The sequence below is a fragment of the Amphibalanus amphitrite genome, unplaced genomic scaffold (genome assembly GCF_019059575.1).
Source record: "Amphibalanus amphitrite isolate SeventyFive unplaced genomic scaffold, NRLGWU_Aamphi_draft 000022F_arrow, whole genome shotgun sequence".
NCBI lineage: Eukaryota > Metazoa > Arthropoda > Thecostraca > Balanomorpha > Balanidae > Amphibalanus > Amphibalanus amphitrite.
Window position 1 is genome coordinate 1,080,742 of NW_024881518.1, and position 16,560 is coordinate 1,097,301.

The 16,560-nt window shown below is 49.9% G+C and overlaps 2 protein-coding genes across 5 annotated transcripts in view; one reads left to right on the forward strand and one right to left on the reverse strand.

The window, feature by feature from the left end:
• LOC122392006 (MAPK regulated corepressor interacting protein 2-like) overlaps window positions 1–16,560 on the reverse strand; it is a 52,595-nt gene that overhangs the window by 21,514 nt on the left and 14,521 nt on the right. Inside the window, exon 2 of the mRNA XM_043386411.1 lies at window positions 13,060–13,177. Coding sequence (XP_043242346.1) covers window positions 13,060–13,177 — 118 coding nt within the window. The remainder of the gene's footprint in view (window positions 1–13,059; window positions 13,178–16,560) is intronic.
• LOC122391959 (uncharacterized protein K02A2.6-like) lies at window positions 201–4,903 on the forward strand. Of its 4 annotated transcripts, XR_006258439.1 has the most exons (3): window positions 201–1,756; window positions 3,247–4,188; window positions 4,361–4,903. XR_006258439.1 is itself a non-coding variant. In XM_043386348.1 (2 exons), exons 1-2 carry the CDS (start codon window positions 448–450, stop codon window positions 4,699–4,701), a joined length of 1,650 nt encoding a protein of 549 aa, XP_043242283.1. In that variant the 5' UTR covers window positions 201–447; the 3' UTR covers window positions 4,702–4,903. The 4 variants fall into 4 exon arrangements, 3 of the variants coding, with proteins under 3 accessions (XP_043242283.1, XP_043242276.1, XP_043242295.1); XM_043386348.1 differs by lacking the exon at window positions 3,247–4,188; XM_043386341.1 differs by lacking the exons at window positions 3,247–4,188; window positions 4,361–4,903 and adding an exon at window positions 2,836–3,032 and having other exon boundaries at window positions 201–2,617.

Consider the following 16,560-nt stretch of genomic DNA (forward strand, 5'->3'; position numbering starts at 1 on the left):
ATGTATGTGTCGCCGTAGCAGAGTGGTTAGAGTCTCGGTGTGATGGACGACAGGTCGGTGGATCGATTCTTGCTTCAGCGGTTCTTTTCTCTTAAAAAGAAGTCGGTCGTAGACGCGCATTTTTGGCCCCTACGTTCGCACGCCAATATCGTACGCCCAATAAATCTCTGACAAGTGTTCATCTGATTAAGGAATGTGGTGACTTGATGTAAATCAAATGCGTGTGACATGGATCCGGCGGTATCCGGCTACCCGCCGCCCTCCGCTAGCGCCACGCCTGCCGGGTAGGCTGACCCGGGCGGGGCGGCCGACCGCCGGGTCGCGGCGGCGGCCTGACCTTGGGGTCGTCAGTCGGGTCGGGAGCGCAGCGGCCGCCGGGCTGTGGTGTATTGGTATGGTGTCAGTGGTCGCCGAATACAGATACACTTCATTGGCGACGAGGATGAGATGGCGTCGTTCGGCAGCATCGGACCGTATGAAGCGGGACGAGCGGAGTCCTGGGATGAGTACTGCGAGAGGCTGGATCAATTTTTCATCGCAAATGAAGTAAGTGACCCTGCTAAGCAGAGAGCAATTTTCTTGAGTGTTGTCGGCGGGGAAACTTACGGGAAGCTAAGATCCCTTGTGGCCCCTCAGAAGCCAGGTGAGATGCCGCTCAAGGAACTGTTGACTCACTTGCAACGCCATTTTGAGCCAAGGCCTTCAGAAACAGTGGCCAGATTCAGATTTTTTACTTTTTGTCGGGCTGAGGGTCAGTCTGTGCAAGATTACATTGCAAAACTGAGGAAGCTGTCTGAACATTGTAATTTTGGTTCTTTCTTGTCCGCCATGATTCGAGATCGGTTAATTTGCGGAGTCAACTCGGACGCTATTCAGACGCGTCTATTGTCTGAAAGTAATCTCACACTGGAACGAGCTGCCGAGATCGCTGTGGCTTTGGAGGCTGCTGGCCATGATGTTCAGGAACTGAGAAGTGGTTTCAGGGACAGAGAAGGTGGCAGCATCCAGGTCTCCACAGCGGACGTGCACCGAGTCGACAGAGCTCCTCGAGCGGCGGCAGAAGCGGGAGCCGACCGAGACAGGAGCACCAGGCGCTGGGGAGCCGGAGTTCGTCAGGTGACTGGTCAGAGGAGTGCAGGCGATTCTCGCAAACCAAGTAAGTCCAGCGCATCCGTTGCGTCCGGAAATGATGCCAAATACCGGTGCTGGAGATGCTTAAGTGGGCAGCATCTTGACCGTAACTGCCCGTTCAAACTAAGACGCTGTTTCGAGTGTTCTAGGCTTGGACACACGCGAGCGGCTCACAGAGCAGGAACGGTTCACGTTGTAGAAGAAGACTTTGAGGTAGAGGCAGCTGAGCCGGCAGCTGAACAAGTTGGTCAGGTTGACGAAGATGTTTATGATTTGTTCAGCTGTAATAGTGCAAGCAAACGGCCCCCTATTGTCATTACAGCTGAGTTGAGTGGCAAACCAGTCCAGATGGAGCTCGACACAGGCGCTAGTGCATCACTGATCAGTGAGGAGCTCTATGAAAGTATGTGGCCTGCCAGTGACCTTCCATTGCAGGACTGTCCGCAGCGGTTCCGTACCTACACCGGCGAGGAGATCAAGATCCGAGGTGTCGCCGAGGTTGACGTCGCTGTTGATGGTGCACCTGCGGTTCGACTACCGCTCATGGTGGTCCATGGAAAGGGCCCCAGCCTGTTTGGCCGCAACTGGCTTGAGAAGATACGGCTGAACTGGAACAAGCTGTTCGGTAAGTGTTCCGTGTACACGCTGTCTGCAATGTCGCATGTGCGGAAGGTGGAGGACGAGTTTCCCGCTGTTTTTCAGGAAGGACTTGGACGGTACACCGGTGGTCCAGTTTCCCTCCACCAAGACAGTTCCGTGAAGCCTCGGTTCTTCAAGGCCCGCCCAGTTCCCCTGGCTCGGCAGCAGAGAGTCGAAGACGAGCTCAAGCGGCTAGAAGAGGCTGGCATCATCAGACCAGTAAGTCACAGCGAGTGGGCTGCTCCCATTGTTGTCGTGCCCAAACATAATGGGGAACTCCGCCTGTGTGGAGACTTCAGGCTCACTGTGAACAGAGCAACAGCTTTGGAGCAATACCCATTGCCTAAGGTAGATGAACTGCTACCTAAGCTGTCTGGTTGTGCAGTGTTTAGCAAGCTGGATTTACGACAGGCCTACAATCAAGTTGAACTGTCGCCAGAGTCTCAAAAACTGGCCACAATAAATACATCAAAAGGCTTGTATAGCTTCGTCCGCCTAGCTTACGGCATTCACTCAGCCCCGGCGATTTTTCAGAGGATTATGACGTCACTGTTGGCGGGTATTCCTCATGTGACTGTATTCCTCGATGACGTCCTGGTGGGCGGACGTGATGTAGCTGAACATGACCGAGCGCTTCGTGAGGTGCTCTCTCGGATGAGCAGCGCTGGTTTACGCCTGAACAAGAAGAAATGCAGCCTCAGGGTACCAGACGTTACCTACCTGGGGTACCGGATCAGCGGAAGTGGAGTGCATCCGACTTCAGAGAAGCAGAGGGCCATACTCGAGGCACCAGCTCCAGCGGACGTGTCTCAGCTACGAGCCTGGCTGGGGCTGTTGAACTATTACAGTAAGTTCATGAAGGGAGTGTCATCAGTTTTGTCACCCCTGTACCGACTGCTGCGAAAGGGTGAAAAATGGATGTGGGGCCCTAAAGAAAATGCAGCTTTTGAGGCGGCTAAAAATCTTATTATCGATCCACCATGTTTGGCTCACTTCTATGCAAACAGGGAAACGCTTCTAGCATGTGACGCCAGCCCTTATGGCCTGGGCTGCGTTCTGTCCCAGATTGATCCGGAGGGAAAGGAGCGGCCAGTGGCGTTCTACTCCAGAACGCTGACAGACACCGAGAAGCGCTATGCCCAAACTGACAAAGAGGGTTTGGCTATTGTCTCTGGCGTCAAGAAGTTTCATTATTATCTGTGTGGCAGGCAATTCTTGATCAAAACTGACCACAAGCCATTGTTGGGGCTTCTGGGAGAAAGTAAGCCTCTTCCAGTGATGGCCTCTCCTCGCGTGCAGCGCTGAGCTATGCTCCTGTCTGCATATAACTATCGGATGACTTATTCCCCAGCCAGGGAGCAGATACACTGCGATGCGTTGAGCCGCCTACCGCTGCCTGACAAGCCACGGGATGTCCCGACTCCTGCAGAAACTGTGCAGCTGATGGAGTTTGTTAATTCTGGTCCTGTCTCGCAGAAGCAGATCCAGATCTGGACACAGGCGGATCCAGTGCTGTCACGCGTCCTGGAGCTCACCAGAACCGGCTGGACGGCAGATGCTGCGGACAACACATCAGACCTGAAGCCGTACATCAACAGGCAAGCTGAGTTGAGCATCGAAAATGGTTGCGTTTTGTGGGGCAGTAGAGTAATCATACCGCCACAGGGTCGTCACGCTATGTTGTGTCAGCTGCATGAGGGTCATTTTGGTGTGGCCCGCATGAAAAGTTTTGGCAGGATGCACTTCTGGTGGCCGGGCTTTGACCAGGACGTAGAGAGGATGGCTGCAGGATGCCGTAGCTGCCAACGCTGGAGGAATGCGGCGCCTCCAACGCCTCTGCATCCATGGGAGTGGCCCCGCTCTCCCTGGCAACGGCTCCATGTCGACTATTGCGGACCTGTCAACGGGGTGATGCTTCTTGTCATCATCGATGCTCACAGTAAGTGGATGGATGTGCACATGACCAGAACATCCTCGGCTGAGGTTACCATTGAAAAGTTGAGGGAAACATTTGCATGTCACGGAGTTCCGGAGACTGTGGTCACAGACAATGCCAGATACTTTGTGTGTCCGGAGTTTAAAACGTTTTGTAAGCGAAATGGAGTCAGACATGTCACCTCTCCACCGTACTCGCCTCATTCAAACGGTCTTGTGGAGAGAGCTGTGCAGACGCTGAAGCAGGGCCTACAACGTCAGTCTACAGGTAGCCTGAGTACTCGTCTGTCGAGGTTTTTGTTCCGCTACCGCAGTATGCCCCACAGCGTGACGCAGCAGTCTCCCGCTGAGATGCTCCTCGGCCGGCCAATGCGGACTCAGCTGGACCTGCTGCGTGAAGACGCCAGACGGAGCGTGATGGAGGCGTACCAGAGGAAGCAGAAGGCTCAGTATGACGTGAGAGCACAGCCTCGCATATTCCAGGTGGGAGACAAAGTGTACATGTATGTTCTTCCTCCCGTTACGTCCGGCCCGAGGTGGCTGCCCGGAACAGTCCGACAGGTCGATGGCTGTTCATGTTGGATTTTGCTGGAGGATGGGAGGACCTTCCGCAGACATTTTGATCATGTGAGACTCAGACCCGTTCCCCTTCCAGACGTGTCGGTGCCGAACCACGAGTACCGGCGGACGATGGTGCCAGATGAGCCTCCGGACTCCTCTGCTCTGGACAGCGCCGCTCACGCCGTCGCCGGAGAATCCAGAGACGCGACTGTGGGCGGTGCGGAGGCGTCAGAGACCGGCGCCCTCCCCTCTGAGAAGTGCGCGGACGTCGGACGACATCCCTCGACGTCGTCGCCGTCTCCGCCGTCGCGGTTCGAGGCTGCGACCGCTTCTGCGCCGGTGCCGCGTCGTTCAGCGCGGGAGAGGCGTTGCCCAGTGCGATTCCGGGCGGGGCAGTCTAATCCTGTGGGGGAGGAGTGTGGTGACTTGATGTAAATCAAATGCGTGTGACATGGATCCGGCGGTATCCGGCTACCCGCCGCCCTCCGCTAGCGCCACGCCTGCCGGGTAGGCTGACCCGGGCGGGGCGGCCGACCGCCGGGTCGCGGCGGCGGCCTGACCTTGGGGTCGTCAGTCGGGTCGGGAGCGCAGCGGCCGCCGGGCTGTGGTGTATTGGTATGGTGTCAGTGGTCGCCGAATACAGATACACTTCAAGGAATAAGTTGCAAAAGAACTGCAGTTGCAGTCTATACCTGAACTACCAATTTTGTTACGGCACTGTCGATATTCGTCAAAGTCGGAAGAGCTTTTATGAAACACACTCGAATGACAACGGATTCCTGTATTATTTCATCGATCAGATAAGACATGTATAGAGATAAATTGATGACAGCTCGCCGTGAGCATGCAACTTAACAACCAGTCCCAAGTTATCTTCATAAACGTCTATTTCTAATATAAATCTTTTGACTTTAACTAGATTCCAAGTAAGGGGACTTAGGTATCCCCCTGGCGGCTGAAATGGAAAAGTTATAGTTAGGGCATAGCTCCTATAGATGACGCTCTGACGGCTGGAAACTGATAATCTCGTCCCGTGATTACGCTAACAGCTATGCCGAACTTTTTTTGTGCATGGTGATTCTTACACGAAAAGCTATCTAATAGCCTGCTTACCAGCGTGCGATTTTTACTTTTCATCTTAGTTTTCGCTACTTTTAGGTACATTACCTTGCCAAGTGCCCACCTACTTTCAAAAGGTCAGCGCCGCCCCTGTCAATGCTGCGTGCTATCACCCATTGGCAGTGAGAAATATTGATCAATGAATGGCCATCGCCCAGCACCATTTGTCTTTCCATTGGCTACGTTCGCATAGTATGCACTATGTATTAGTGATGTCAATCACAGAAAATCAGAACACCGCTACCAAACCAAATACAAACAAAGACCATTGGAAAATACCGAAACCGAACCAATCGGTTGGACTGCAAATATCTATCTTATGCAACATATTCATTAGAAGAATGCCTACGTCTGATTTCTTAGGTGCACGCCGTTGCAAATGTATAAAAAACGCACAATGACAGATGACACGAAAATCGAAGTCGCCGAGTGGATTCGAACCACCTACCCCTGAAACACCAGGCCGATACTCTAACCACTTCGCCACGGCGATAATGTACCCCACGTAGCTTAAATGTCAATAACTTAAAACCTAGCTTCAATAGACGCCACAAGGGCGAGGACCGAAAGTATGACGCCACGCTGACGTCACTCAGGAGGCACGCTATTGGTTGGCCGATTCGTGTAATACAAATGGCGAATACGCGTCCCGGAGCAGCCCTCTGACCTGCCGGGCCCGAGAAATCGGGATAGCCCCAGCGTGCGCACCAGTGCACTATGGTTGGAAACGGCCTCACGTATGGCCGGGGGTCAACGCGAAAAAATGTTTTGCCCATAACTTGTTAATGCGTTGACCGACTGCGATGAAACTTTGCATAGGTATACCAGTGTCTTTCGTGCATCATACAGTAACTCAGAAATGACGAGGTCACGTCACGTCACGCGTGTGTGACGTCATCATTGCAAGTATGTCATAAGTCGCCTATGTCTTTCGTTATGTTATCGATATCGCGAGGCATTTTGAACATGTTTTGAATACTGCTATTACTGAATGGATATTGTTGTTATGCTTTAGGGCGAGAAATATCTACGTAGTGACGCACAGTGTCTTACTATTGGTCATAAATGGTCAAAAATTTGGAGAAAGAGTATTTATGATTTTTTTTTAGATTGGGCTAAAAGGTAAGAAATAAAATGACGATCAAATGACAAAACATGCGTCAGATTAACCCGGCAGTTGCTGGGGTATTTCCCCATCTGCCGTTTGCCGGGGGGGGGGGGGGCGTTCAACGCCCCCAGCCGATAACTCGCGAACAAATAGGCGCAGCGAAACGCACGAGGCGCGGCAAACGAAAGAAGAACGCGACGAGACGATTCACATGAATACTTTAAAGCTGAATTTCGAGGTCACAGGTCGGGTCAAGGTCAGGTCAAACACTTAAAATCGGGCTTTCAGTAGCATGGGCTTTAGAACCTCGCAATCGGTGCCTCGCGTTTCGCGTTTCGATTATATCGTCATCAGTTGGTCCTAAATAAATTCAGTCATCAGTTGGTCCTAAACAATCTGTCACAACTGTCACAATTGTCACAACCCTTCATATAAGTGCTAAAAGAGTGTCAGATCAATGTAGGGGTCAGTCAAGCATAGGCCACTGGCCAGGGTCAAAGTCAGGTCAATCAGGTAAGCACATAACCCCGAAAATTAAAACTGGTACCTATTCGCAGCCCATGCATGACACATGTTTTATGGGTACTTTTGGGCGTAGAACACGATGGTGACATTCATTTTATCATACGAGTACAGTCACCAGCACTTGCTACTAATCACCTCGTTTTTGTTCAGTAGTTTGAAGACCGATCAATTCTCAGTCGCGCAAGATACGTCAAACGATCCGTTTGGTCCTCCGATTTTCGAATATCTAACTTGTTTTTGTATATTCGAAGCATTTTGGGATGGGGAGCCAAAAAAAACTCTTTTCTGCCCTAAAGTGTGCCCCAAGAAGTCGTAGAACCTAGTCCCGCCTCTGATCCACAGACCACTAGTGCCATCTCTTGTCAGCCGAACAAGCCGCAGAAGTAAATAATGTCACGTGACCTTTGCACACGCTACAATTACTACGCAGCTGTAGTGGGGGAAGCGGGGCGGAGGCGTGGAGAGGGACGCGATCGGTCGGCTGGGGTCAGGTCGCCGAGGTCAGAGGTCATCCGCCGGAGGGTGTTTGAGCGGTTGGGCCGTGTGGGCTGGGGCCTGCGGAGTGGGAGCGCCTGGACCTGTCTGGAAACAAGCCCTACAACGCAGTGACAGTCGAGAATATTGTGAGGAAAGAGAGAGAGAGTGAGGGAGATGGAGAGGGAGAGAGAGAGAGAGAGGAAGAGAGAGGGGAGAGAGAGAAAGAGAGAGGAGAGAGATGGAGAGAGAAAGAGAGAGAAAGAGAGAGGGAGAGAGAGAAAGAGAGAAAAAGAGGGAGAGAGAGAGAGAGGGAAAGAGAGAGAGAGAGAGAGAGAGGGAGAGAGAGAGAAAGAAAGAGAGAGGGAGAGAGGGAGAGCGAGAGAGAGAGAGAGCGAGAGACAGAGCGAGAGAAAGAGAGCGCGCGCGAGAGAGAGAGAGCGCCGCGAGAGAGAGAGAGAGAGAGAGAGAGAGCGAGAGAGAGAGAGAGAGAGAAAGAGAGAGAGAGAGAGAGAGAGAGAGAGAGAGAGAGAGAGAGAGAGAGAGAGAGAAAATTGAAAAGGAAAACCAGAGAGGGTAAAATGAGAAAGAGGGCAGTTGGTAAATCAGTGAGAGGGAGCGAGAGAGGAAATATTTAGTTGTGTCAGCTTGTTTCACATATAAAATGCAAATTTGCTTTCCATCGTTACAGCTTCGGATTGGAAATTAAATCTTAGCATCCTTATGATAAACCCACGTTGACGGGATGCAATAGCGGCGGAACACCTTCAAGTAAGGGGGGGGGGGGCACTGCCGACTTTTGGCCCTATTATTTCCATGCAACGCTCATAGGGCTAATGAAGAAACGCCAAAATCAAAGGGGGCACGGTGCCCCGGTGCTCTCCCCGTTACGCAGCACAGTGAAAACTAGCACAGTGACAGTCGTTTGAAATAAAATTGGATTCAGTAAGAACTAAGAACTTCATTGTCCGAAAACCGCTGACAGTTGATAGCTCAATGACACTTAGAGCCGTGCAAAAGGAGGCGTGAAAACACTCTCCTCATTTCGTTCTATTACGAGAAGGCCATGTCATGGCGTGAGAAAGGTGCTCTCAAAATAAATGACACTGTATGAGTTAATAAATATTCCGCGCCCCCTTGGGCTATTGGCGGACCCTACCACCTGATCGGGTGGTGCAGCCGTTTCGCCCTCCACCTGAGATCTCGGAAAGTTACCGACCGATTTTAAACATTCAAAGAGCGTTCGATAGCCCCACCGGAGAACTACCATGTTACCAGGTTTCGTTGACCTAGGTGCAACCAATGACGTCACAAGTCAGGTCAAAGGTCGCATTGTTTTCACCGATTTAGTCTAAGGAATGCGTTACAGTCAGTTAACACATCAAATAAAACGCATGCTATCGAAAAACATCGATGGAGCGTTGGTTGTCTAATACATATGCTGCCTAAAGATGTCATTGATGCCAGGTCAGTTCACAGAGGTCAGGTCACTTAGGATCACAATATGAACCCAACTATGCTAGGGTCGTGTGATACATGTTTTATGGCCAATTTTACATTTAAAATTCAATGGTGTGAGCTAGACGGCCGTAGACGGCGTGAGTGGAGGTCAGGTCAAGGTCAGGTCAAAGAAGATCAAATTTCAAAGTTGATATTTTGCATAAAAGGGGTATCTATTCGATGCAACTCATCACAGGAAATCCAATAGTCTTTGGCTTGCTTTGTGTGTTCTGTGACGGCTAAAAATTGAATTTGAAAATTTTACGTAATACATTTTGAGTAGCTTTCTTGCCATAACTTTGCTAAAAATGGAGCTATCGAGTTTAAGTTTGGCATATCTAGAGCAGATAGTTCTATAACATATATTCCAGCTTTAATTTTGAAAGTTGTTGGTATTTTCGGGGTGTTATACTTCTATAGTTTTGATGGTCAAAATCAATTTTTGTTTGGAGATAAGAGTTAGCAGTTTGGTAGCGCTGTTTATTTTACATCTTTTTGATCTTGAATATTTTTCGTTATCTTCAAAACTAGCGTGACAGCTCTCCCCGCTAAACCTTTTATTGGGTCGAAAATGACAAAACATGGCATCCCTCTGACGTCATTTGTGACTAACCTTTCATAAGAGCTCTGGAAAATTTGGTCACAAGGTGTAAAAATGATGCCCGGAGGGGTCTTGAAAGTTTGGTGGCGGCATTTGCTATACTTTAGGAGATATCGACTTAAAAGGAGAGAGGGGACCGTTTTGCGCCGCCCTCCCCCCTCAACGGGGCTTTCAGTTGCTGCTCTCACAGAACAATTGGTTATATTACAACGTAGTGAAATTGCAAGCGGCAATATAAGCTTCCTGCCAGCGCCGGACCAGAGTTTAATAATGTTACATGCAGGCTGAATTTTAACATTTAACTTTTGAATTTTTAAACCGTTGAGCTTTTTAGAAGTTGTATGAACTGTTCAGCTCCTTTTTTGGTCCATCACAGCGGGCTTGTATGTCATTTGTCAACCAAAATCGAATTAAAAACTTTTTATTTGGTCTGGCTACCTTGCCAACTCCTTAACTGGATCGTCTAGTAGCTTTTGATTGGGCACTGTCCACTTTGTCTAGCTTTTCGTGTCATAGACACTGTCTATGACACGAGAAGAGGCTACTGACATCGTTTGTCGCGGTTGGATAATACCAATCCACGTCCCAGTGGCTGCTCGATCGCACTTTCCCTGGCCCACCTCTCCCACCAGGCTAGACTTTGCCCGGCACAGCCGTCGCCTCAGTGCCTCGGGCGGTGACCCGTTCAAAGGGGCTCACAATTCGTATGGTGCCGTGGCTCTCAAACCAATACAGAACAGTGAAACGCAAAGGCTCACTTTCCATATAAGGCGAACGGCTGATTCTGGCGCCGGGGCTTCATTTATGCTAAGGCGCCCAATCACAGCGCCGCATTTCAGTTAGTGTCGGGCGCAAAAGCTACTATGCTCCGCCCCTCCATCACGTGACCCTGCCCTCACGTGGCCTCAGTCACGTGGTGTTTCCACTTCGTGGCGCATGGCGGCGCTAGTCTCGCAGGGGCGGTGGTAGCTTGCTCCCCCGCCGTCCGAGGGTGATGGGTAGCAACTGCTGGTGACTGTACGTGGCTGGTTGAAAAAAGATCAATTTCAGAAATGCATGCGTCATGGTCGTGAAGTAGTCACGAGACATTGCCAACATTCAGTTCAAGATTTTGGAAAATGTAGAACGATGATCAAAAACCATAGATAGCCATTTGATTTGCCATGGTATTGGCAGTGTAATGGAGTTTACAGCATGTCTGTATGTCTGTTCTGTCAGTGGATATCCATATCCATACTCCAGGATATCCATACACGTTTGCACGATATTCATACTCCAGGTGCAGGGGCGAGCAGTTACTTCTTACGAGGGGTGCGGAGTCGAAGTCAGAGTCGGAGTCAGAGTCGGAGTCGGAGTCAGAGTCGCCCAGAGTCGTGGCAACGAGCCAGGAGTCGGAGTCGGAGTCGGGGTCGGTCAGGAGCCCGCAGTGGAAGCCGGAGTCGGTCCGAATCGGAACAGCTCCATCGCGACTCCGAAACACTGGCAGGGGTCCGGAGTCGGAGACAGAGTCGGCCGGAGTCATGGCAACGAGTCAGGAGTCGGAGTCGTAGTCGGAGTCGGATTTGGCGCCACCGCGACTCCGAAACCCTGCTTCTTACCATCATTTATAAGGATAAGCGATTGCAAGACTGACGAGCCGACCTGGTGCTAACGAAGCGACGGGTAGGTACGCCTCGGGAGATGAAGCTTCACGGACGATTTTGCGCACAAGTGCGCAGTCTGCTTTTACGTTCCCCTTACGCAGAATTGAACAGAGATTTATTCTGCCAAAAAGCTCAATGGAGGTCGATGGAGAACTTTTTTTATGTCCAATGAAACATAAACGCAATTTTGCAAATATTGCTGTGGTGACACTGCAAACAGAATGCAATGCCGTTCCTGATTTTGAACACGCATGGGAAAAAGAGTCACTCCACTCGATAGCCAACATAACAAGGATTATTTTGATATATAAAAATCCAGTTTTACAACGTCATAGAGGTACTCCACATGCTATCACCAGCGCGGTTGTTTAAACCTTTGACGGCGCACCAAAAAAGTCACTGTCAGAAACTCCCGATTCCACGTACAATAATGGAGACTAAATGCGCAACTAAATAATTTTTTCTGCCCAATTCAAAACATTTCATCAATTTCCAACAGAATGACACCCCAAATATACATATATTCCGAAATTGCCCACGGCCATCGGTGAGGCCGTTTCCAACCATAGTGCAGTGCGGTGCCACCTGGGGTGCGTGCCAGGAAGCGTGCGGTCAAGGCTGTCCCGCGTAGCGGGTGCCGAAAACGATTCGTACCACTGCCTTGTATATAGTGTACTAACCCAGTATGAATGTGTGCTACTCACGACAAAAGCCCGGGTCGGGCAACAAAAATATTAAAAAAAAAAACACCACAACACGCGATCGGCATACATATTATGTATGCACAATAAACGAAAATTTTCTCAGTGAATATTGATCCGAACAGTGCTTTACCGGCTTCGCGAATACTATGTACATCGCATGATAACACACTCAGTGAACATCTCTACATGCGTACATTTCTATTGCGCCACATTTCACCGAATGTACAGCACTGACTCTCCAACTGCGCAGAGAGCTACAAAGACCAACCCACCCACCGGAGGGCTTACCATTAGCCTATGGACAGGTCCCAACTACGCACTTCGATGCCTCACTCACCAGATAAGACAAGAGATAAGTCAATGCAACGAATGTTCTGGAACCAGGCTCTGAAGCTTTTATAGAGATCCTTTCCATCATGAGGGAAATGTGTATTCCCATCAGATATTAAGTCTACCGAATGTGAGATAGTTGTGTGTAAGTGAACCACTCATCTTGTCCGATAAAAGTGATATGACGTCTAGCGAAGAGTACAACTGACCGTTGATACTGCGATAGCAAGCAATGATAGAAACGTGTGCTAGGATGAGAGGTGTGTGCGTACAGCGCATGTGGCTCGTAGCTAGTAACGCAGTGACTTCTCAAAGTTTCATCTAAAAACTAACACCAAAGCATCTTTGAGAACACTCCGAAGGCTTAGCTCAGCTCAAATCTCACGGTTCCAAGGTTCATAAGCATGGCTAAGTTCTCCAGCTCGCTCCATGCTCACATCTCTCCAGCCTCACCTCTCGCAACTCCAAACTCACGTCTCATAGCTCCAAACTCGAAGCTGACCACTGCTCATTACTTCAAGATCACGCCTCACCACTAGGCGTAAATAGCTCAAAACTCACATCTCACAAGCCATGCCTCTCAGTGCTCAAAACTCCAAAACTCCACAACAACGCCTCTCAGTGCTCAAAACTCCTAAGTAGCGTCTCACGTCTCAATTCTCATCCCTCACGGCTCAAGTCCTCACATCCCTATCTCACAGCTCACTTTCTCACCTCTCACGTCCCACATCTCACATCTCTCACGTCCCCACATCTCACCTCTCACATCTCACGTCTCTGGCGTCTCACCTGATCTCTAGATCGGCCACGGATCGTGTCTCAGGGGATGATGGCGGAGATGAGTCCGATGACGACTTCCGGGTCAGCTCCCGGAGCGCGTCCAGGCTGTCGAGCTTCTGAGACAGACCTGAGGACGGAGAGAGAAACAAGTGAGACAGGGAGACAAAAAAAAAACAGCTTCTGAGATAGACCTGGGAGGGAGAGGGAGACATGTGAGACAGGGAGACACAAAAAAACAGCTTCTGAGATAGACCTGAGGGGAGAGAGAGACAAGTGAGACAGACCGGCAGAGTCAGCTCCCAGAGCTTCTGAGACACACCTGAAAACGGGGAGAGACAAGTGAGACACTCGAACAGCTTCTGACTGAGATAAGGAGAGGAAGCTGCTGAGACAGACCATCCAGAGCGAGATAAGGGGGAAAGTGAGTGTCTGCAGGACACGAGTTCGTTTGTTTCAGGCATAATGGAAAAAAGGAGAAAAAGGCAAGTAGGAGCAAGCGTAGACCTCTAGCAGGCTTTTCGCAAAGGGGGAGAACAGCTTCACAAGACGTTGTACGATTCGCCCCCCACTTTTGATCAACCATGCGTTCGTGAACTTGTGTGAATATTATCATCAGCTAGCTCAGATAAAGTAGTATGATCGGTCATTAAATATCCACTTAGTGTGATAAAATCAGCTCGGCGCATTTTCACCTCAGCAGACATATGAAGTTAGCGTGTGACTGAACAACGATGGTCGTGAGAGGCAAGGCTGTTTCATGTTCACCATATAACCGGCAACAAACTTAACAAACACGTTCCACGTTCATAATCTCAGCCATACAGCTGCAAAGTAAACAGCCACCGCCTCAAATTACACATTTCTCGTGGTAAACAGCCTGCTGAATCGAGCCGTTATGGCGCGGGCTACAGCTCGCACGGTACTGCTCACACCATCAACAACTAGGGCTGCCCCCTCCCCCCCCCCCCCGGTCAGCGCTGGCCAGTGCAGCGCGGACAGGGGCCCAGCGACTGTCCAAACCCGAGCCCTGTCACACCCACTGATACAACACAGACCCCGAGAGCAGGTAGTTTCGGTGCACATCGTTCGACCGACGCGCCCAGCAGGGGCAAAGTCCGAGATGGGGGCACAGTGAGCACTGGGAGCAATCTTCAAGAGTGGGGTGTGGCAAACACCGAGTGCGTAACTTTCAGTCATGATACTTTATTGATTCATCAACCTGCTATTACTAGCACCCTTGTAGTAAAAAAAAAATGCCCAAGCAGCACCTTTATTTGGTGGAGGCTCTAAGAGCCAGGCTTGCTGTAGGTACACAAATTTTGTAATGTGTATGACGCAAACCAGGACTGATTCGTGACGTTGTGTACCAAGTGAATCGCGCACTGTTTATAGAGGACTGATATTCAGTGAGCGTCAACTGTATAAACTGTGGCTAGCATCTGTAACATCACCGCGGACCGGTTACTGTTTAGAGCTAACCAGTAACCAGTCTTACAAACAGCTGCCATCACCGCGACACAGGCGACATTCATATAACGCCTGTGCCCTTCCCCCTTCGATCCCTCCTACTCTCCTCCTCATTCCCCGAAATCCTCTCAGTGAAATGTTCAAATAAGATTGCATCTCCTGCCCTGAGAAGAGGAGGCAAGACCTATGAGCACTGGTTCAGTTATCTGCTCATCCACTTAGGTACTCACTCCAACTAAAGGACAGCAAGATAGCTGGATGATACCTACTGATGATAGCTGATATTCACCATGCCTGTTTTAGCCCAGGCCTTTGGAGGAAAGTTCCAGATATGGAGCTTGTTGGCGCAAAAATACATGCCGTTAAAACGGGTAAGGGGATGAATATGAATGGAAAAGCGTAGATAAGACCCGATGAATAGCTTGAAACCACGGAAACTGTATAAGTTCAGCAAGATACATGCCTCCACATAAACAGGTTTCCTGTGACGTAACAGTCAATTGGTTCTGGTATTCATTGAAGCACATCTCTGGAGTCGGGGGAGGGGCGGCGTGGGTCGGGAGAGTGAGGGGGAGGCGGCCTCTACTGCGTCACAGATCGACCAGCGATAGATCCACCGGTCCAAACAAAAAATATGACGCAGCACCCCACTACCCACCGGAGAGGCATCCCGAGCTGCAACCGACCGCGTCATCCCAAGCATTCAACCAAAATACCATAAAAACAGACCACCAGCCAGGCTCAGACCTCAGGAGCGACTCCCATCCGGGGCCTCCGGCCCGGTCGTCAACTGCGCAGATCCAGCTGGCCAATCCAACCCTCAGTGCCTCCGTACTCGCCTCTCCTCGAAGCCCTTCCCTGCCGGAGGTGAAGCGACTGCAGACAGCTCGGGCGACAAGCCTTGGTGAGGTAGCATTGACAGATTATGAAAGCTAGTTGGTCCTGTTTTATGTGATAAGCTTGATTGTAAAAGGCTGGTTATTTCGAAAGCGCATGCAGACAAATGCCTACATGTAAAAGCCCGTAATGGTAGACGAGCACAAGTTATGTTACATTGGACTGAAGTCAGACAAGTTGCGTTCTTTCCTAAGCGCCGAGACTTCTGATTCAGCAGTGAGCTCGGCCAACGTTAGTCCGTCTGGGCTCAATGTGACCTCTTGCCTGAAATAGGTGAATGACGCGAGACACAAGGGAAAAACTCAGCGATGACGTAGAAATATGTCGTGGAGACGTAGAAATCGCATTATTGGTCGAATGGAGCATGTTAAATGGCCACCACTTTTAAATAGACCAGCTGTTTAGGGACTCGGAAGGGAGAGGGGAGCGAGCCATTTTTCCATGTTCATGGACTCATGAAGCTATTGAGTTATCAGCAACGATTGATTGCCTAAGATCCCAAACAACCGACGTTTAGGACGAGCCAACTGTCTTGTTCAATGTTCATTTTACACCATTCTTCCTTTCCTCAGGACAAGCGTGTTACGTAACATCAAAGGGTGTTTATGCAACCCACAGGCACCAGACGAACTGAAACGCAGACGCCTGAAACCTTCGACCCTCCTTACCCAAGGAAATGTTCTTATCCTAAATGACAAGCATTAGCCCAGCGAATGTTTCGAGGCGATCCAAAATAACCCGTTTTTTTCGGAACTCCTCCGACCTGCCTCGTTCCCGATCCCGAGAGGGTTACGTAACGCTGCACTATGGTTGGAAACGGCCTCACGGATGGCCATGGGCAATTTCGGAATATATGTATATTTGGGATGTCATTCTGTTAAAAATTGATGAAATGTTTCGAATTGGGCAGAAAAAATATTTAGTTGCGCATTTAGTCTCCATTATCGTACGTGGAATCGGGAGTTTCTGATAGTCAGTGGCGGCGGAAGGTAATTTTGGATGGGGGTGCAAAGTTTTCTCAAGGGGCCCCCTGAAAGTTTTGGGCCCCCTCCATTTTTTTTTTTTGAGTGATTTTTATTGATTTATGAAAAACGAAGATTTTGGAAAACTATCCCCATACACACAAGTTCTGTAAAAGGTTTGAAA